This window comes from Salvelinus alpinus, chromosome 2 (genome assembly GCF_045679555.1).
Source record: "Salvelinus alpinus chromosome 2, SLU_Salpinus.1, whole genome shotgun sequence".
Lineage (NCBI taxonomy): Eukaryota > Metazoa > Chordata > Actinopteri > Salmoniformes > Salmonidae > Salvelinus > Salvelinus alpinus.
This window is the reverse complement of record NC_092087.1, coordinates 42361318-42383048: the sequence shown is the minus strand read 5'-3', so window position 1 is coordinate 42383048 and position 21731 is coordinate 42361318. Positions and strand designations below refer to the sequence as shown.

The following is a 21731-nucleotide window of genomic DNA, read 5'->3' as shown; positions in this document are numbered from 1 at the left end:
ATTATATTTAAATCGTTTTAAAATAATGTTTAAATTTATATATTGAAAGGTTTCTAGTTTGCTCAGTTAATTTATTCAATTTCTTTATTGCTCTAAATCAAAATGTTCTTTTGCCTATTTCTCTTTTCTGTCTGGATAACGCATAGATGGTGGACAATCTATTCCTAGTATTTACGGAATGTCTGTCTCTTACCAACTGAATACCGTTGTGAATAGAACTTGGCCGTTTTAAATTATGTATATTATGAAATAAAATAAGCATGTTTTTTTCAATTATCTTGTTGATTGATGACCAACCAAGAACACTGCGCATGACTGCAACAGAAGAACCATATCTCCACCTTAAAACAATCCTTGCTGCTTTGTTCTGTGCATTCTGTAGCCTCCTAACTTCACTTGATGATGCATTTCCCCAGACCACAGAACAGTAGTTCACCTGACTCTCAATTAATGCTTGTGTTATTTGCTGAAGAATTTTTCCTGGTAAATATTTAGCTATCCTTCTGATTATGCATGCTGTTTTAATATTTGTTTTTACATAGATTAGTTATTTTGAGGTTGTTGTCCTTCTACCACACGGTCACGTCTCTGACCTCCTCCCTATAGGCTGTCTCATCGTTGCCGGTGTACATCAGCAAACTTAATGATGGTGTTGGAGTCGTGCCTGGCCGTGCAGTCATGAGTGAACAGGGAGTACAGGAGGAGACTGAGCACGCACCCCTGAGGGGCCCCCGTGTTGAGGATCATCGTGGCGGATGTGTTGCTACCTACCCTTACCACCTGGGGTCAGCCCATCAGGAAGTCCGGGATCCAGTTGCAGAGGGAGGTGTTTAGTCCCAGGGTCCTTAGCTTAGTAATGAGCTTTGAGGGCACTATGGTGTTGAACGCTGAGCTGTAGTCAATGAATAGAATTCTCACATAGGTGTTATTTTTGTCCAGGTGTGAAAGGGCAGTGTGGAGTGCAATAGAGATAATGGTGTTGATGTGAGCCATGACCAGCCTTTCAAAGCATTTCATGGCTACAGACGTGTGCTACAGGTCGGTAGTAATTTAGGTAGGTTACAATAGTATTCTTGGACACAGGGACTATGGTGGTCTGCTTGAAACATGTTGGTATTACAGACTCAGACAGGGTGAGGTTGAAAATGTCAGTGAAGACACTTGCCAGTTGAGTACACTTCCTGGTAATCCGTGTGGCCCTGCGGCCTTGTGATTGTTAACCTGTTTAAAGGTCTTACTCACATTGGCTACGGAGACTATGGCTACGATGTTTACAGGTTGGTTATGTGGTCATTAGTAGTGCGCTGGTCAACTGTTTGTTCACCCTCCCGAAATTGCTAATAACCCATCCGTAACTGCCCAACTATATGATAAAGTGAAAACCTGAGGGCTGCACCCAACCCTAACCCGCGCTGTAGGCTATACAGTCAGATATGGCAGAAATATTTTTTTTACAGGGGGTGCCTGATTTTTTTTGTGCTTAATTTAGACAGGTTTCTGCTTATAATTTCAGACATTTTGGAAGGCTATTTTGGTAGGCTTGTTAGTCAACTTGTGTATAATTAGATACATGCAACTTCTCTTCTGTCATTACAGTACGTTGCCCAAAAGGACCAAATAAACTCTCGCTCACCAGAATGTCATAAATTATAGAATGAATGCTTCAATCTAGTTAAACATTTCTCTGTCGTCTCTGCTTCTTTCGCTGAGCTTGGTACATCTTTTCCAAATTACATTTGTTTAACCGGTTGTAAGGAAATAGAAAGCTAATGACCCAACATGGGTCTGATAAGTTTCTGGTTTCTGATAAGATTTCAGAATGAACCTGGAAGAATCCATTGAAGGGTTTAGGTAAACTGTCTGGGAGGTATGATTATTTGTAGATGAAAGTGCACAGTTGGCGTACATTAATGTCATAAATAGACAAGATATTTAGTTTCTTAAACAAAAGTGCAGATGGAGGCAGGTAATTAGAGGAGGTGGCTAGTCTTGCAAATGTATTTTGTATGATGAATAATTTGTGTAGGTTGGAGGCATGTGTTCTGGCTCAGACAATATTTACTGTAAATGAGATATGAGTAAATTAAGCTATACTATAGAGTTAGGAAGCAAGACTGACGAAGCAAACCACTAATCTTTCTGATGATACCAACAGATTTCATCACTTTGCTGCAGATAAATTGAATATGATCTTTCCAGGATAACTTTTCATTAATTTGAACTCTGAGGAATCTAGTGGATGTGACTTGTTCCATTTCATTTCTACCAATTGAGATTCTGGCTCTTTTTTAAAAACTTTTAAAAACGTTTTTTTTTTTACAATATTTCTTATTCTTACTAGTGAATACAATGAAGTTGAATTTTTTACATTTTAAAGATCATTTGTTTATCTGGAACCATTCACAAAATGTGTCCATGCCTGAGTTGGCTTCATTAATTAGTGAATAAATATTATTGTGGGATAAAATCAAAATGGTATCATCAGCAAAGAGAATGGGAAGTACGGTGGAAGATATAGATTAGGAATAACAAAGGTCCAATTATCAAACCCTGTGGCACGACACAGGATATCTTGGCCCTGGTAGATGCACAGCCGTTTGCATAAACAAACTATATAACCAATTATATGTATAATCATGAAAATGTAATAATGCAATTTAGAAAGTAATATTTCATGATCAACTGTGTCAAACGCTTTGGATAATGCTACCAAATACTAATTGAGTGTATGTAAACTTCTGACCCACTGGGAATGTGATGAAATAAATAAAAGCTGAAATAAATCATTCTCTCTACTATTATTCTGACATTTCACATTCTTAAAATAAAGTGGTGATCCTAACTGACCTAAGACAGACCATTTTAACTAGGATTAAATGTCAGGAATTGTGAAAAACTGATTTTAAATGTACTAAGGTGTACGTAAACTTCCGACTTCAACTGTATCATTTCCCTTTGACATTATGGGGTATTGTGTGTAGGCCAGTCACCAAAAAAAATCGAATTTTAATCCATTTTAAATTCTGTAACACAGCAAAATGTTGAACATTTTAATGGATGTGAATACTTTCTGAAGGCACTGTAGATGTTGCTGTTATCCCATATACACTGGTTAAGTTGTACTTTCTTTGTTTATAAAGCACAATGGTAACTTGAAAAAAAAGCTTGTTTTCAATGAGATACTGAGACAACGACTATTACATTAAACATACACCAATGATAACACAAAGTAGTAGATTAACCCTATCAGTCCCGAGAACCCAGCAAAAATGTATTTATCTGCATGTCCAGCCCTTATATTTAGCCTCACAATGAAGTGTTTTACCATTTTCTTTTCAGGACAACCAACACACAACAATTTTACATAAACAGTTGCATCCATGAGTTTTAATGCTTGGATTTGACATGCCCAATGTAATATTGATTGTACAACATTGTTTGTATAGTGCTCTTTATAGAAACATTTGTCACTAAGTGCTTAAAAACAACCCTTAGCAAACACATCAATCTAACTTTATCAGCTTTTATTTGTATAACACTTTTTACTAGTGCTTAAAAGCAACCACAGCACACATCACTGCTAAGTGTCTGACTTACTTACTGTAGGTCGCTATGGAAAAGAGGGTTTGCTAAATGACAAATGTAATGTAAATGTAGTCCAAAGTCATTATTTACCCTGTCATGGAACAATAGACATTGCATAGAGATTGTAAGCTACTGTTAAAGCCTTGATAGATTCCCTCCAATCAACAGTAACTGCATTGTCTTAAACATATTGCCAAGTGATGGCACAATAGAGTCCATCTTCCAGACCTCTGGTCAGTGTCATGACACCTTTATTGACAGTTTTCCTTTTCCTCAGGCGTTACTCTCTGGAGGCAGCCATGTCATGTCAGTCACCAGCTCCATGACCTTACCTGTCTGCAGCCGACCGGCCGGGCCACAAGGCCTGGCCCACTATCAACGCCAAGCAGCTTTACGACTTCTTCTCTTTTGTGTAAACGACCAATAGACGGAAGAGAAGGCAGGTACGGTGTATTCGGAAAGTATTCAGACCCTTTCCCAGGTTACAGGCTTATTCGAAATGTTTGTTTTTTTAATCCTCAATCTACACACAATACCCAATAATGATGAAGTGAAAACAGAAATACCTGATTTACATAATTATTTAGACTCTTTGCTATGAGACTCGAAATTTAGCTCAGGTGCATCCTGTTTCTATTGATTATCCTTGATGTTTATACAACTTGATTGGAGTCCACCTGTGGTAAATTCAATTGATTGGAAATTATTTGGAAAGGCACTCACCTGTCTATATAAAAGGTACCACAGTTGACAGTGGATGTGAAAGCGAAAACCAAGCCATGAGGTCGAAGGAATTGTCCGTAGAGCTCCAAGGCAGGATTGTGTTGAGGCACAGATCTGGGGAAGAGTACCAAAAAAATTTCTGCAGCATTGAAGGTCCCCAAGAACACAGTGACCTCCATCATTCTTAAATGGAAGAAGTTTGGAAGCACCAAGACCCTTCCTAGAGCTGACCGCCCAGCCAAACTGAGCAATTGATGGAGAAAGGCCTTGGTCAGGGAGGTGACCAAGAACCCAATAGTTCCCGAGTTCCTCTGTGGAGATGGGAGAATCTTCCAGGTCAGCCATCTCTGCAGCACTTCACCAATCATGCCTTTATGGTAGAGTGGCCAGATGGAAGCCACTCCTCAGTAAAAGGCACATGACAGCCCGCTTGGAGTTTGCTAAAAGGCACCTAAAGGACTCTCAGACCATGAGAAACAAGATTCTCTGGTCTGATAAACCAAGATTGAACTCTTTGGCCTGAATACCAAGCATCACGTCTAGAGGAAGCCTGGCACCATCCCTATGGTGAAGCATGGTGGTGGCAGCATCATGCTGTGAGGATGTTTTTTAGTGGCAGGGCCTGGGAGACTAGTCCGGATTGAGGGAAAGATGAATGGAGCAAAGTACAGAGAGATCCTTGATGAAAACCTGCTCCAAAGCGCTCAGGACCTCAGACTGGGGCAACGGTTCACCTTCCGACAGGACAACGACCCTAAGCACACAGCCCAAGACAACGCAGGAGTGGCTTCGGGACAAGTCTCTGAATGTCCTTGAGTGGCCCAGCCAGAGCCCAAACTTAAATCCGAACGAACATCTCGAGACCTAAAAATAACTGTGCAGCGACGCTCCCCATCCAACCTGACAGAGCTTGAGAGGATCTGCAGAGAGGAATGGGAGAAACTCCCCAAATACAGGTGTGCCAAGCTTGCAGCGTCATACCCAATAAGACTCGAGGCTGTAATCCCTGCCAGAGGTGCTTCAACAAAGTACTGAGTAAAGGGTCTGAATACTTATGTAAATGTGATCAGTTCTTTTTATTATTTTGCAAAAATTTCTTGTTTTTGCTTTGTCATTATGGGTTATTGTGTGTAGATTGAGAATTTTATTTGATCCATTTTAGAATAAGGTTGTAATGTAACAAAATGTGGGGAAAAAATTCTGAATGCAGTGTATGCTCTAATATCCTCACCAGCATACCACTTAAAATGCATAGCCAATACATTGCTTCATTCTGAGTGGTATGCTAGTGTGGATATCTATACAGTCACTCAGTGTACTGATCAAATTGAATGTCAAAACAAAACTGATATTGCACAGACGGTTGGTTCTCTCGTTGTACTCAAATACTGTTAGCAAATACCTTCGTTTTTATTCATTTGTACATAATTAAGCGTTTTTCTAATGAAATGTCATATTTTCAGTGATTCATACTCGTATTGTCTTTACATAGCAGGCAACAGTGGCATTCAGAAAAACAGCCAGATGCCACATTCATTACAGGGTCTTATTTACAACAAATTAGATGACAATTCATTGCTTATTTGAATACAGGCATAGCACATACAAATCCATACATTTCGATACAAATATCAAATGTAACTTTGTATTGCAAAGCAGGATACTGGCATATGATATGAATCATACTAATCAATTAAATGTAATCAGCTTTTAAAATCAGCTTGAATATACAGAGAATGGTTGGAAGGTTGACCTAACATTGGCTCATGATGTGGAATCTACAGTTGAAGTCGGAAGTTTGCATACACTTAGGTTGGAGTCATTAAACTTGTTTTTCAACCAGTCCACACATTTATTTTTAACAAACTATAGTTTTGGCAAGTCAGTTAGGACATCTACTTTGTGCATGACACAAGTAATTTTCCCAACAATTGTTTACAGATTATTTCACTGTATCACAATTCCAGTGGGTCAGAAGTTTACATACACTAAGTTGACTGTGCATTTAAACAGCTTGGAAAATTCCAGAAAATTCCAGGCTTTAGAAGCTTCTGATAGGCTAATTGACATAATTTGAGTCAATTGGAAGGGTACCTGTGGATGTATTTCATGGCCTACCTTCAAACTCAGTGCCTCTTTGCTTGACATCATGGGAAAATCTAAAGAAATCAGCCAAGACCTCATTTGTTTTTTTTTACCTCCACAAGTCTTGGGAGCAATTTCCAAATGCCTGTAGGTACCACGTTCATCTGTACAAACAATAGTACGCAAGTATAAACACCATGGGACCACGCAGCCGTCATAACGCTCAGGAAGGAGACGCGTTCTGTCTCCTAGAGATGAACGTACTTTGCTGCGAAAAGTGCAAATCAATCCCAGAACAACAGTCAAGGACCTTGTGAAGATGCTGGAGGAAACAGGTACAAAAGTATCTATATCTACAGTAAAACGAGTCCTATATCGACATAACCTTAAAGGCTGCTCAGCAAGGAAGCAGCCACTTCTCCAAAACCACCATAAAAAAGCCAGACTACGGTTTGCAACTGCACATGGGGACAAAGGTCGTACTTTTTGGAGAAATGTCTGATGGTCTGATGAAACAAAATTAGAACTGTTTGGCCATAATGACCATAGTTATGTTTGGAAGAAAAAGGGGGAGGCTTGCAAGTCAAAGAACACCATCCCAACCGTGAAGCACGGGGGTGGCGGGATCATGTTGTGGGTGTGCTTTGCTGCAGGAGGGACTGGTGCACTTCACAAAATAGATGGCATCATGAGGCAGGAAAAATGATGTGGATATATTGAAGCAACATCTCAAGACATCAGTCAGGAAGTTAAAGCTTGGTTGCAAATGGGTCTTCCAAATGGACAATTACCCCAAGCATACTTCCAAAGTTGTGTCAAAATGGCTTAAGGGCAACAAAGTCAAGGTATTGGAGTGGCCATCACAAAGCCCTGACCTCAATCCTATTGAAAATTGGTGGGCAGAACTGAAAAAGCGTGTGCGAGCAACGAGGCCTACAAACCTGACTCAGTTACACCAGCTCTGTCAGGAGGAATGGGCCAAAATTCACCCAACTGATTGTGGGAAGCTTGTGGAAGGCTACCCGAAATGTTTGACCCAAGTTAAACAATTTAAAGGCAATGCTACCAAATACTAATTGAATGCATGTAAACTTCTGACCCACTGGGAATGTGATGAAAGAAATAAAAGCTTAAATAAATCATTCTCTCTACTATTATTCTGACATTTCACATTCTTAAAATAAAGTGGTGATCCTAACTGACCTAAGACAGAGAATATTTACAAGGATTAAATGTCAGGAATTGTGAAAAACGGAGTTTAAATGTATTTGGCTAAGGTGTATGTAAACTTTCGACTTCAACTGTATCTAGCCTGAGTGCCAGTATGTTTTCATACCAACTTATTTTCACTCATTGTCATGCCAAAGGTTTGGCTTGACAATGACAACAATTGAGTTGGCAAGAGTACAAACGGCTCTAGGACCAGGCTCGTAACTCAGTGTAAGCTCCTGTCATTGTGGAATTACTTACTGAAATGGTGTATGGATGGTGAACACTATTTAGAATATAGCCTTGTTTATTGAACAATTCCAATGACACTATAAGTGGATAATGGAAACGGCATCATGTTCCTCTTCCTGCATCAGAACTCAATGGCATGCTGTCGGAGGATAGCTCGTAGTTTACTGTTCTCTTGTTCCTAAAAAGGGGGGAAGAGATTGAAGGGTGGGTTAAAACCGGGTTTGTTGACTGATGCTCTTCATAAGATGTAGAATCTAAATGCCTTAACAGGTCTCGGGCAGGTGGAGTTTTGGGTTCCCAGGGGCTGCCCAACTCACCATCTTGCCATTGTGCTCTTGTAGGTCGTTAACTTGCTGGACCAGGTGATCATTGCTCTCCTTCAGCTTTTGAACTTCGCGATCGGCCCGTGACTTCACAGACACCAGGATTCCTGGGTGGTGGAAGAAAACATGTCATGTTGGACACAAACCCATTTTGTGACATTGGTGACCTAGCTAGCTACTGTATGTGACATAAAAGGTTGTGTTCATTAGGGCAAGCTTTAACATGTTTCACAATGGAAACCTTCAAATTTGTGCTTGTTATTGGACATGTCCAGGGAGTGCCTAATGAACACGACCAGTGGGGGATCTCTCACCGTTGACTATCCTGGCCACCCTCCAGAGCCTGAGGAGGATCAAGAGGCCCATGCCGTCAAAGGCATCTTTACTGGTGATATACACAATGTCCAGGATGAAGGACACAATCACCACCAGCCCGTCAAACACCTCAAACTTGTGATGGAAGAACTCCAGCCGGTAGGCAAAGAGCTTTCCAGCTAGCTCCATCATGAAGAAGGTGAGAAGAGCCAGACTCAGGTAGTGGAAGACCTGGTGAAGAGGGAAAGGACAGAGGAGGAGTTGTAAGAAGGTTTGGGTCACGCATTTCTTGATCCGTGTGCCAAATGGCAACCTATTCCCTATATTTAACTAGGCAAGTCAGTTAAGAACACATTCTTATTTTACGACAGCCTACCCCGGGCAAACTCTCCCCTAACCCGGACTATGCTGGGCCGATTGTGCGCCGCCCTATGGGACTCCCAATCACGGCCAGTTGTCATACAGCCCGGAATCGAACCAGGGTATGTAGTGACGCCTCTAGCACCGAGATGCATTGCCTTAGATCGCTACACCACTCGGTGGACATATCTCACCCGAGGGGCAACGTGCCCATGCTCCAACTTGATGATTGACAGGTCGATCAGTAGCTCGCCCAGCACAAAGAATGCATCCAGGATGACCAGGCATACCACAGCTATCTAAAACAAAGGAAAACACTCAACATCAAAGACCAACACCATAGCGATCCAAACCACAGCGAAACACCCAACATCAGTAAAGACCAACCTTCTGACAACAATGTACAACAAGAGAATGGGAGTGAATTTACTGTCACATTTGCGGCCTAGACTGAGAAACACACATCCACAGTTGACAGTTGACATTTGATTTGAGCAAAGGTAACATTGACTAACTGTGTTGGATAGATAGTATGAGCATTGCCTACTCCACTCATATTCCATACCTGGAATCTGTCTGAGCTGTAGAGTCTCTTCAGAGAGCCTCTGAAGGTGAGTTCCCCGTGGGGCAGCTGTCCTGTGGCTGGTCCCGGCTCCTCTCTAGCCTCATGCAGCCCCTCGTTGTGCCAATGGGCTGTGTGGTCATCACCCACCGTGGTGAAATGCCTCAGGTACTTGGACATGGTGCTGTAGGGGGGTGGGGTGGCCCACCACAAAGAGACTGTGGTTTTCCTCGTTAGAAGTTAGCTTTGGCATTTAACATGATCAAATGTCACAAGTTTGTCTGAAGTACAATAACTCAATAGCCCTAGTGTTTATCTAAGGTTTTCATTTCCTAACATTGACATTGTTAGTTTAACCAATTTACTAGCCTTAACAAGGTTCATATCACCCCCAGCATGTTGATTAGGCGTTGGAATACATATTGTAACCCTCGTATTTTCATATACACAAAGAATAGACATGTCGCCTATTGCAACTTAGACTGCTCAAACAGTAATTCATTGTACTGTACAATATGAGTATACTTCTCCTTTTAAACATTGCAAAAGCATGCAAGATGTCAACAAACCAAACCCTTTGACTCAAGATGCAAGTGAACTGTGTGGCCAACCTATGTTGAGTTTCCTAAGAAAATCTAGACCAATAGATTTTATCATTACAATAAATAATTGTTTTATGTCAACAATTCTATAGCCTGGTCCAAGATCTAGGAGGGGGTGACCTCGACAATTTATTGTTAAAACAAGAGGCTAACTGGATCTTTAATTTAAAGACCCTTGCTCCCTTCGTTCTCAACGTAGACTTTGATCTGAAGCCATTCTTGTGATTATTGTGATTTTGCAATTGTAAATGTTTGTAGACTTATGTAGCCAAATTGTATCTATGATCGTACGCTATCCATTTATGTTTTTTGTATGCAATTTTAAAATCTGAGAATTAACCAATGATATCAGGCCACACCCGGCCATTATTACAGACACCTGTGTGTGTCTTTTGACACTATATAAATGAGTCACCCCGCAGTGTTTGTCATTGTACCCTGATGAAGACAGCTTGTCTGTTGGACATAAACATTTTTGCATCTGAGCAACAAGAGTGTGTGGCTCTCCTTTATTTTTCCAAGATCTGTTTGTGTCATGTCAACTCCTTGTCATGCCAGAGCCCTATACTACGAATCAAATCAAATTTTATTTGTCATATGCGCTGAATACAACTGGTGTAGACTTTACCGTGAAATGCTTGCTTACGAGCCTTTCCCAACGATGCAGTTTAAAAATAATAACAAATTGTAACACAAGAGGAATAAAATACACAAGAATGGAGCTATATACAGGGAGTACCAGTACCAGGTCAAGGTGCAGAGGTACGAGTTATTTTAGGTAGATATGTACATGAAGGCAGGTAGATATGTACAGTCGTGGCCAAAAGTTTTGAGAATGACACAAATATACATTTTCACAAAGTCTGCTGCCTCAGTTTGTATGATGGCAATTTGCATATACTCCAGAATGTTATGAAGAGTGATCAGATGAATTGCAATTAATTGCAAAGTCCCTCTTTGCCATGCAAATGAACTGAATCCCAAAAAACATTTCCACTGAATTTCAGCCCTGCCACAAAAGGACCAGCTGACATCATGTCAGTGATTCTCTCATTAACACAGGTGTGAGTGTTGACGAGGACAAGGCTGGAGATCACTCTGTCATGCTGATTGAGTTCGAATAACAGACTGGAAGCTTCAAAAGGAGGGTGGTGCTTGGAATCATTGTCCTTCCTCTGTCAATCATGGTTAACTGCAAGGAAACATGTGCCTTCATCATTGCTTTCCACAAAAAGCGCTTCACAGGCAAGGATATTGCTGCCAGTAAGATCGCACCTAAATAAACCATTTATCGGATCATCAAGAACTTCAAGGAGAGCGGTTCAATTGTTGTGAAGAAGGCTTCAGGGCACCCAAGAAAGTCCAGCAAGCGCCAGGACCGTCTCCTAAAGTTGATTCAGCTGCGTGATCGGGGCACCACGAGTACAGAGCTTGCTCAGGAATGGCAGCAGGCAGGTGTGAGTGGATCTGCACGCACAGTGAGGCGAAGACTTTTGGAGGATGGCCTGGTGTCAAGAAGGGCAGCAAAGAAGCCACTTCTCTCCAGGAAAAACATCAGGGACAGACTGATATTCTGCAAAAGGTACAGGTATTGGACTGCTGAGGACTGGGGTAAAGTAATTTTCTCTGATGAATCCCCTTTCCGATTATTTGGGGCATCCAGAAAAAAGCTTGTCCGGAGAAGACAAGGTGAGCACTACCATCAGTCCTGTGTCATGCCAACAGTAAAGCATCCTGACACCATTCATGTGTGGGGTTGCTTCTCAGCCAAGTGCATGGGCTCACACACAATTTTCCCTAAGAACACAGTCATGAATAAAGTATGGTACCAACACATCCTCCGAGAGCAACTTCTCCCAACCATCCAGGAACAGTTTGGTGACGAACAATGACTTTTCCAGCATGATGGAGCACCTTGCCATAAGGCAAAAGTGATAACTAAGTGGCTCGGGGAACAAAACATCGATATTTTGGGTCCATGGCCAGGAAACTCCCCAGACCTTAATCCCATTGAGAACTTGTGGTCAATCCTCAAGAGGCAGGTGGACAAACAAAAGCCCACAAATTCTGACAAACTCCAAGCATTGATTATGCAAGAATGGGCTGCCATCAGTCAGGATGTGGCCCAGAAGTTAATTGACAGCATGCCAGGGCGGATTGCAGAGGTCTTGAAAAAGAAGGGTCAATACTGCAAATATTGACTCTGCATCAACTTCATGTAATTGTCAATAAAAGCCTTTGACACTTATGAAATGCTTGTAATTATACTTCAGTATTCCATAGTAACATTTGACAAAAATATCTAAAGACACTGAAGCAGCAAACTTTGTGGAAATTAATATTTGTGTCATTCTCAAAACTTTTGGCCACGACTGTACATGAAGGCAGGATAAAGTGACTAGGCATAGTGATAGATGAGTAAAATAAAGAACAGAGTAGCAGCAGCAAATTTGTGTAAAATGTTTGTGTTGTGTCGGTATGCGTGTATAGTATATTTGAATGTGTGTGGGGTTTGTGTGAAAGTGTCAATGTAGTGTGTGTGAGTGTGTGTGTGTGTATACACACCAAGTGTACAAAACATTAAGTACACCTGGTCTTTCCTTGACAGACTGACCAGGTGAAAGCTTTGATCCCTTACTGATGTCACTTCAAATCAGTGTAGATGAAGGGCAGGAGACAGGTTAAAGGACTTTTAAGCCTTGAGAAAATTGAGACATGGATTGTGTATGTGTGCCATTCAGAGGGTGAATGGGCAAGACAAAAGATTGACGTGCTTTTGAACGGCTTATGGTAGTAGGTGCGATGCGCACCGGTTTGTGTCAAGAACTGCAATGCTGCTGGGTTTTTCACGCTCAACAGTTTCCCATGTGTATCAAGAATGGTCCACCAACCAACTTGACACAACTGTGGGTGTCATTGGAGTCAACATGGGTCAGCATCCATGTGGAACGCTTTAGACACCTTGTAGAGTCATTGCCCTGATGAATTGAGGCTGTTCTGAGGGGTGTGCAACTCAATTTACAATTTTGCCATTTAGCAGAGCGACTTACAGTTAGTGCAACCATCTTACGATAGCTAGGTGGGACAACCACATATCACAGGCATAGAAATACACTTCAGTAGAGTCAGAGCTATACTGAACAAAGATATAAATGCAACATGCAACAAATAAATTCATTAGGCCCTAATCTATGGATTTCACATGATTGGGCAGGGGCACAGCCATGGTTGGGCCTGGGAGGGCATAGGCCCACCCACTGGGGAGCCAGGCCTGTGTAATGATCATGCTGTTTAATCAGCTTCTTGATATGCCACACCTGTCAGGTGGATGGATTATCTTGGCAAAGGATAAATTCTCACTAACAAGGATGTAAACAAATTTGTGCACAACATTTGAGAGATAAGTTGTTTTGAGCATATGGAACATTTCTGGGATATTTTATTTCAGCTCAAGAAACATGGGACCAACACTTTACATGTTGCGTTCATAGTTTTGTTCAGCGTAGTTGGGAGTGCAAGTGCTGGTTCAGGTTTTATTTAGTATTTTCTTAGGAAGTGTTCTTGTACACTCCCCCCCAGTGTATAGTTTAGTGAGTGTGCGTAGGGTCATTGCAAGATAGGGTCAGTGCAGATAGTTAATTAATGGTTACCCTGACTATTTAGCAGTCTAATGGCTTGGGGGTAGAAGCTGTCTTGGAGCCTGTTAGTCCCGAAAGCCGATGCCCCGGTACTGTTTGCCGGACAGTAGCAGAGTGAACAGTCTATGGCTTGGGTGGCTGGAGTCTTTTTCAAGCCTTCCACTGACACTGCCTGATATAGAGGTCCTGGATGGCAGCGAGCTCGGCCCCAGTGATGTACCCCACAAGGGGTCTCTTCACAGCCCCCAAGTCCAGAACAGACAGTACTATACAGCGCCATGACTACATGGAACTCCCTTCAACATCAAGCAACTCATGCAAGCAGTAAAACCATTATTTTTTTTTAAACAGATGAAAACTACATCTTACGGAACAACGTGGACTGTGAAGAGACAGACAGACAGACACATACTCACACACGCACTCTACACACGTAAATATTAATATTGTTTTATGGTGGTATTGTACATTTTGTGCTGTGGATATGTAGCGGTGGGGTGATGTGATGTACTGCTTTATTTGTTTTTTTTGGGACACTCAAATCAGTATGATATGTTATATTTGGTTACATAACACAAATGCGGAGAGAGTCCAAAAAGAGAACACAGAAAGAAAGCTGTTGTATAAAACAACTGTCTGTGGATTACATCTTCAAACTAAGGTCAACCATGTCATCCATGATAGAGGGAGAAGCGGTCATCCATATACAGTGGGGAGAACAAGTATTTGATACACTGCCGATTTTGCAGGTTTTCCTACTTACAAAGCATGTAGAGGTCTGTAATTTTTATCATAGGTACACTTCAACTATGAGAGACGGAATCTAAAACAAAAATCCAGAAAATCACATTGTATGATTTTTAAGTAATTCATTTGCATTTTATTGCATGACATAAGTATTTGATACATCAGAAAAGCAGAACTTAATATTTGGTACAGAAACCTTTGTTTGCAATTACAGAGATCATACGTTTCCTGTAGTTCTTGACTAGGTTTGCACACACTGCAGCAGGGATTTTGGCCCACTCCTCCCTACAGATCTTCTCCAGATCCTTCAGGTTTCGGGGCTGTCGCTGGGCAATACGGACTTTCAGCTCCCTCCAAAGATTTTCTATTGGGTTCAGGTCTGGAGACTGGCTAGGCCACTCCAGGACCTTGAGATGCTTCTTACGGAGCCACTCCTTAGTTGCCATGGCTGTGTGCTTCGTGTCGTTGTCATGCTGGAAGACCCAGCCACGACCCATCTTCAATGCTCTTACTGAGGGAAGGAGGTTGTTGGCCAAGATCTCGCGATACATGGCCCCATCCATCCTCCCCTCAATACGGTGCAGTCGTCCTGTTCCCTTTGCAGAAAAGCATCCCCAAAGAATGATGTTTCCACCTCCATGCTTCACGGTTGGGATGGTGTTCTTGGGGTTGTACTCATACTTCTTCTTCCTCCAAACACGGCGAGTGGAGTTAGACCAAAAAGCTCTATTTTTGTCTCATCAGACCACATGACCTTCTCCCATTCCTCCTCTGGATCATCCAGATGGTCATTGGCAAACTTCAGACGGGCCTGGACATGCACTGGCTTAAGCAGGGGGACCTTGCGTGCGCTGCAGGATTTTAATCCATGACGGCGTAGTGTGTTACTAATGGTTTTCTTTGAGACTGTGGTCCCAGCTCTCTTCAGGTCATTGACCAGGTCCTGCCGTGTAGTTCTGGGCTGATCCCTCACCTTCCTCATGATCATTGATGCCCCACGAGGTGAAATCTTGCATGGAGCCCCAGACCGAGGGTGATTGACCGTCATCTTGAACTTCTTCCATTTTCTAATAATTGCGCCAACAGTTGTTTCCTTCTCACCAAGCTGCTTGCCTATTGTCCTGTAGCCCATCCCAGCCTTGTGCAGGTCTACAATTTTATCCCTGATGTCCTTACACAGCTCTCTGGTCTTGGCCATTGTGGAGAGGTTGGAATCTGTTTGATTGAGTGTGTGGACAGGTGTCTTTTATACAGGTAACGAGTTCAAACAGGTGCAGTTAATACAGGTAATGAGTGGAGAACAGGAGGGCTTCTTAAAGAAAAACTAACAGGTCTGTGAGAGCCGGAATTCTTACTGGTTGGTAGGTGATCAAATACTTATGTCATGCAATAAAATGCAAATTAATTATTTAAAAATCATACAATGTGATTTTCTGGATTTTTGTTTTAGATTCCGTCTCTCACAGTTGAAGTGTACCTATGATAAAAATGACAGACCTCTACATGCTTTGTAAGTAGGAAAACCTGCAAAATCGGCAGTGTATCAAATACTTGTTCTCCCCACTGTATATGGGTAAGAGTCTAGCTAGGTTTTCATTGCAAGTTAAAGCGTACTGTTATCTAGTTAGCTAACATTAGCTGGCTGCCTCGCTAGCTAACATTACGTGTATGATCTGGGTAGGAGCTCTAGAAAGTGGCCCGATTTCCCGAGTTGGAGTTCCGAGTTGGATGACTGTTCAAATTGATTTCTCAGTTGTTTTGAGCTGGGCACTAGAGTTGGGATTATTGTTCATTGTTTAGCTAGCTAGCTAGTTAGCTACATGTCAAAATAAAAGACTCCACTATGAAAGTAACCATTTCACTGTTCCGTTTACACCTTCTGTATCCTGTGCATGTGACAAATAAACTTAGATTTGATATAGTGTGTGTTTTCCAGAGACTGTAATGTGAAGAACCACATGACCTGCACCATAGTCAAATTAGGATATAGGCCAAGGACTAGATCAAGTTTAATTTTATTTGTAACTTTTACCCCTTTTTCTCTCCAATTTCGTGGTATCAAATTGGTAGTTAGTCTTGTCTCATCTCTACCACTCCCGTACGGACTCGGGAGAGGCGAAGGTCGAGAGCCATCCGTCCTCTGAAACACGACCCAACCAAGCAGCGCTGCTTCTTGACACAATGCCCGCTTAACCCGGAAGCCAGCCACACCAATGTGTCAGAGGAAACACTGTACACCTGGCGACTGTGTCAGCATGCTTGCGCCCGGCCCGCCACAGGAGTCGCTAGAGCGCGATGGGACAAGGACATCCCTGCCAGCCAAACCCTCCCCTAACCCGGACGACACTGGGCAAATTGTGCGCCGTCCCATGGGTCTCCCGGTCGCGGTCTGTTGCGACAGAGCCTGTACTCGAACCAGGATCTCTAGTGGCACAGCTAGCAACTGCGATGCAGTGCCTTAAACCACTGTGCCACTCGACAGGCCCAGATCAAGAAGATTTTTACTACTACCTTTTGCTACTAATTTCTCCACTTTTAGTCTTGAAATCTTTGGTTGTTTACTACACTTTGAATCCTTAAAGAGATGTGTGGGGCTAATGCTTAAGAGGGTGTGAACGATGCTGAATGGGTGTAGACAAAGAAGAGCTCTCCAGTAGGTGTACCAAAATATTCACAGGCCATTTTCTCAACAGTAGGGTTACAAGTTTACTTTGTAATTGTTCCTCAACCGCAGTGTATGATATACAATTTTCTGGCTCAGAGTCTACTTTTATCCAATGTAAAAAACAAAATTTCAAATTTTGCTACATAGGACCAAATCCAGGTGGTGGGTCACAAATTGTTAATACCTATCACATTACACATTTAGTAATGACAGCATTTGCTTTCTAAACTGTACGTTTTTCACGAGATTGTATTTTGAAATTTGCGAAAGGCAAACACAGCTGCAACCAACCATAGACATACTCTATAATCCATTGATGGCAGTTTCCATTCAAGTTAAGACTGCTAGCGTATTCGTTTTAAAGTCAAATTGAGATTCCAAAACCCTTCTATGGATTATATGTCTATGGCCACAATGCAACAAGCTGTTCCACATGTAGAAGAAGGAGCGATAGCAGTGGGAAAAGGGTGCTTGTGCATTGATAATCACACAAGATGGCATTAACAATAAGTATTAAAATAAAGCCTACTTCCTGATGAATTTGCAAAATAACTTTTATTTCATTTTGACACAAATTAAAATGTGGCACTGACTTGTCCCATGGATTAATGTTCCGGCATTCCACTAGCTCCAGGGTTTCCCAAACTCGGTCCTCATGACCACAAGGGGTGTATGTTTGGTTTTTGCCCTAGCACCACACAACTGATTCAAATAACCAACTAATCATCAAGCTTTGATAATTTGAATCAGCTGTGTAGTGTTAGGGCAAAAAGCTAAATGTGCACAGAGTTTGGGAAATGCTGTTAGCCATTTGCAACATGCACGCCCAGTAAAAAGCCTGCTTGTGGCAGGTGGACGCAAGTATGGGGAACTGCATAGGCCTACTTGGGGTGTGTCTGAAGGTGAACATTGCGAAACAAGTGGGATCATCAAAACCAGTGGGTGTGTGTTGAAACCTGACAGTATTTTAGCTAAGCCATTTAGGCAGAGTAGGATCATTAAGGTGGAAGGTTAGAAACAAACATAGCAGGTTAGGAGAATAAACGTAGCAGGTTCAAATCAAAGTTTATTGGTCGCGTACAGAGGTATGCAGATAACCCAGGTGCAGCGAAATGTTTGTTTCTATACTGAATAAAAAATATAAAAACGCAACATGCAACAATTTCAAAAAATTTACAGAGTAAAAGTTCATCAGGAAATCAGGAATTCATTCGATTTAGGCCCTAATCTATCAATTTCACATGACTGGGAATACAGATATGAATCTGTTGGTCGCAGATACTTTTTTTTAAAAGGTAGGGGTGTGGATCAGAAAACCAGTCCGTATCTGGTGTGCAGCGCGATACATCTCCTTCGCATAGAGTTGATCAGGCTGTTGATTGTGTGGAATGTTGTCCCACTCCTCTTCAATGGCTGTGCGAAGTTGCGGGATATTGTTGGGAACTGGAACACATGTCGATCCAGAGCACACCAAACATGCTTAATGGGTGATGTCTGGTATGCATACTATGGAAGAAATGGGACATTTTCAGCTTCCAGGAATTGTGTACAGGTCCTTACAACATGGGGCAGTGCATTATCATGCTGAAACATGAGGTGATGGCAGCGGATTAATGGCACGACAATGGGCCTCAGGATCTCATCATGGCATCTTTGTGAATTCAAATTGCCATCAATAAAATGCAATTGTTGTCCGTAGCTTATGCCTGCCCATACCATAACCCCACCGCCACCATGGGGCACTCTGTTCACAACATTGACATCAGCAAACCGCTAACCCACACGCCATACACGCGGCTTGTGGTTGTGAGGCAGGTTGGACGTACTGCCAAATTCTGTAAAAACAACATCTTATGGTAGATAAATGAACATTCAATTCTCTGGCAACAGCTCTGGTGCAAATTCCTGCAGGCCGCATGCCAATTGCATGCTCCCTCAAAACTTGATACATCTGCTACGTTGTGTGACAAAACTGCACATTTTAAAGTGGCCTTTTATTGTCCCCAGCACAAGGTGCAGGTACACAAGGATTTCGCTACACCAGTAATAACATCTACTAAATATGTGTATGCGACCATTACAATTTCATTTATTTGACCTTTGTAATGATCATGCTGTTTAATCACCTTCTTGATATACCACACCTGTCAGGTGGATGGATTAAATTGGCAAAGAGAAATGCTCTAACAGGGATATAAACAAATGTGTGCACAAAGTTGAAGAGAAACACGTTTTTTGTGCGTATGGAAAATGTCTGGATGGGCTCTTTTCTTCAACTCATGAAACATGGGACCCACGTTTTACGGTAATATTTGTGTTCAGTGGAGGTCCAACAGTGCAGTAATACCTAGCAATACACACAATCCAAAAATAAGAAGCTGTTTGTCTGTCTCTAAGTCCCAGCTTTGACGCACCTGTACTGTCTCCGCCTTCAAGGTGGTAGCGGGGTGGGGTGAACAGGCCTTGAATCGGCAGAAAAGCAATATCTACCGTCGTAGTATGGATGAAGACTGACCTGGAATGTTAAGTGAACCTGGCTAGTATTATAAAATACTTAGTAGATCTAGCTTACTTCGTAGTATACCACTCCGGAGTGACAAGGCTTTGACATGATAACACAAACAGGTCTGGGACCAGACTATCAATTTGAGGCCACACGAGAAATGACACCACTCAGTCCACCGAGGACTGGAATTGCCACTCACTATTGTAGAACCATATAATGTGTTGGCAACAATGTTTCGGAATACTGAACGACACTTGCGGGGCACGTCTGATCTACAGCTCAAACCCAGGCATCTTGAGGACAACTCGTGATTTCCTGCTGGTATAAAAAACGCCCGCTCTGCACTTTACACTATATGAAAATCAACTGAATTAACTGGCATAATACATCGTTTATAATTCGTGTCATCCTTGAACTATTTACTTTAGAGTAGCCCCCTAAAATATGTTCATCTCCACCGAAGAAATAGCCAGTTCACTAATAGAACACCATCTGAGCAACACCAAATCCTATTGCAGTGTGACGTGATAACCACCTTCAACAAATAAAGTATTTATTTACCTTAATGTAGACCTAGTGCTTTAATAGTTTATATTCCCGTTGAAAAGTTGTTGATGTCCTCCGTTTTTCCCATAAAACCTTTGTCCTCAACTCCGCCTCTGTCTCAGAACCAGAACATTCCAAGAGGAAGAGGGGTTTCGATGAAACTCGGCGCCCGTGTAGACGAAAGTTGACTGCATTAAATTTGGAACCGCACTGCCTCCCAGGCGTGAACCTGGTATTCAAAGGCTATGTCGGCTCAAAACAAAAGTGATGTAGCCTAATTTACGCACGTGTATTAATGAGTAGGATTCTGTGTTTCCCATGCAAAGGTGATTGCTTTTGATAAACGCTTTATCTGCCTTCCCAATGAAAACAAGTTTGAAAATGCAAAAATGTATTTTATGGAAAAGAGATGTGTTTCTGAATGATCACCATGCTGCCTTGTTGACAAAATGACGGAGCAGCTCCCAATGACGTGATGGGCCATTGTCCAGTGGCATCACTAGGGCTGGGCTTCGAGAGCTTCAGCCCCAGATGTTTTTTGATCGAGCAGGAACCTTTTGATGTTCCATAACCACACATCACCAGTGGCGACCTGTCATTCAGGGCAGGTGGGGCAGAGCCACCTGTTTTGAGCCCCACATTTTTAGCACATATATATATTGGGGGGCTTGGCTGTTTTGCATGTTATTTTGGCATTCATACTGTCACATATCAATTTGCAAACAATGTAAAACATATATATATATATCATTGAGTTAATAAAGCCACATACATACATGGTCTCTTTTTTGTTTTCTTGAGTAAGGCAGCTCTAAAATCCAGGTGTTTCAGCCTAGCTCAGTGCTTTCTGTGGTGGTGGGGCAAGCCAGCAGAAAATACGGAGCATTGCGCCGTGATTGGCTCAGTGTTCTGTCACTCATTGGGACATTACGTCACTGCCAAGTCTAAGGGGAGACCCTAAAAAATTATAGCCCCTTGGGTGCTGCCATAGAGTTACATTAGAAGTGCACATCCAAGAGGGCTCAAGGTCATTGGCCGCAGACAAAATGACGTCAAATCACGTTATATGTACAGTAGCTTTTAGTTGACTGATCATGTCAACATCATACTTTCAAAATCTTAGCTAGCAGTCATCATCATGAATCAAGTCGACAATCTACTGTCAAATCCCTTTTAATCCTTGTCACATGAAGAGAAATAATGAAGAGAAATTATAGATAAAACGTATCGGTGCTCATTACACAAGTAGGAAATCGCAAATTCCACAATGAGTTTTTCCAAGTTTAAAATGATAATCATTCAACATTGGCCATGCTGTCAATGTGCTGCGCTCAAAACAACTGTTAACTCGGAACTGCGAAAACTTGACTTCAGTAAATTCAAGAAAACTGGGAAGTCGGGAATAAATGAGCTCCCACTGGGAAATACGCTTTGAACGGTCATCCAACTCGGAATTGTAAATCCGGCCTCTTTCTAGGGCTACGACATGAAGATCAATGATGTCATCATGATTCAACCTTGTTTTTTTCTGAGTTCCCAGTTGTTTTTAAAGCACCATAAATCCAGAGAATGCCAGACTTTGATAAAAAAAAATGCCCACAAAAAACCGCCAC

The 21731-nt window shown here is 42.0% G+C and overlaps 1 protein-coding gene across 4 annotated transcripts; it reads right to left on the bottom strand.

Annotated features, from left to right (window-relative positions):
• Positions 1-5694: 5694 nt before the first annotated feature.
• Positions 5695-20529, bottom strand: LOC139562204 (voltage-gated hydrogen channel 1-like). 4 transcript variants are annotated; one of them, XM_071379697.1, is made up of 6 exons: positions 20134-20529; positions 9418-9598; positions 9047-9151; positions 8492-8723; positions 8172-8284; positions 5695-8032 (listed from the first exon to the last, which is right to left on the bottom strand). In XM_071379697.1, exons 2-6 carry the CDS (start codon positions 9592-9594, stop codon positions 7976-7978), a joined length of 684 nt encoding a protein of 227 aa, XP_071235798.1. In that variant the 5' UTR covers positions 9595-9598; positions 20134-20529; the 3' UTR covers positions 5695-7975. The 4 variants fall into 4 exon arrangements, with proteins under 4 accessions (XP_071235798.1, XP_071235788.1, XP_071235778.1 ...); XM_071379687.1 differs by having other exon boundaries at positions 9418-9632; positions 20134-20528; XM_071379677.1 differs by having other exon boundaries at positions 9418-9643; positions 20134-20526.
• Between the last annotated feature and the right edge of the window lie 1202 nt (positions 20530-21731).

What these genes read in the sequence shown, in the direction of transcription:
- LOC139562204 (XM_071379697.1), bottom strand. Translation starts at nt 9,594, where the DNA reads ATGTCCAAGTACCTGAGGCATTTCACCACGGTGGGTGATGACCACACA. An exon ending in ATGGGCACGTTGCCCCTCGG is followed by an intron (nt 8,724 to 9,046) that starts GTGAGATATGTC and finishes CCTCTTCACCAG; the next exon opens with GTCTTCCACTACCTGAGTCT. An exon ending in GGTGGCCAGGATAGTCAACG is followed by an intron (nt 8,285 to 8,491) that starts GTGAGAGATCCC and finishes TCCACCACCCAG; the next exon opens with GAATCCTGGTGTCTGTGAAG.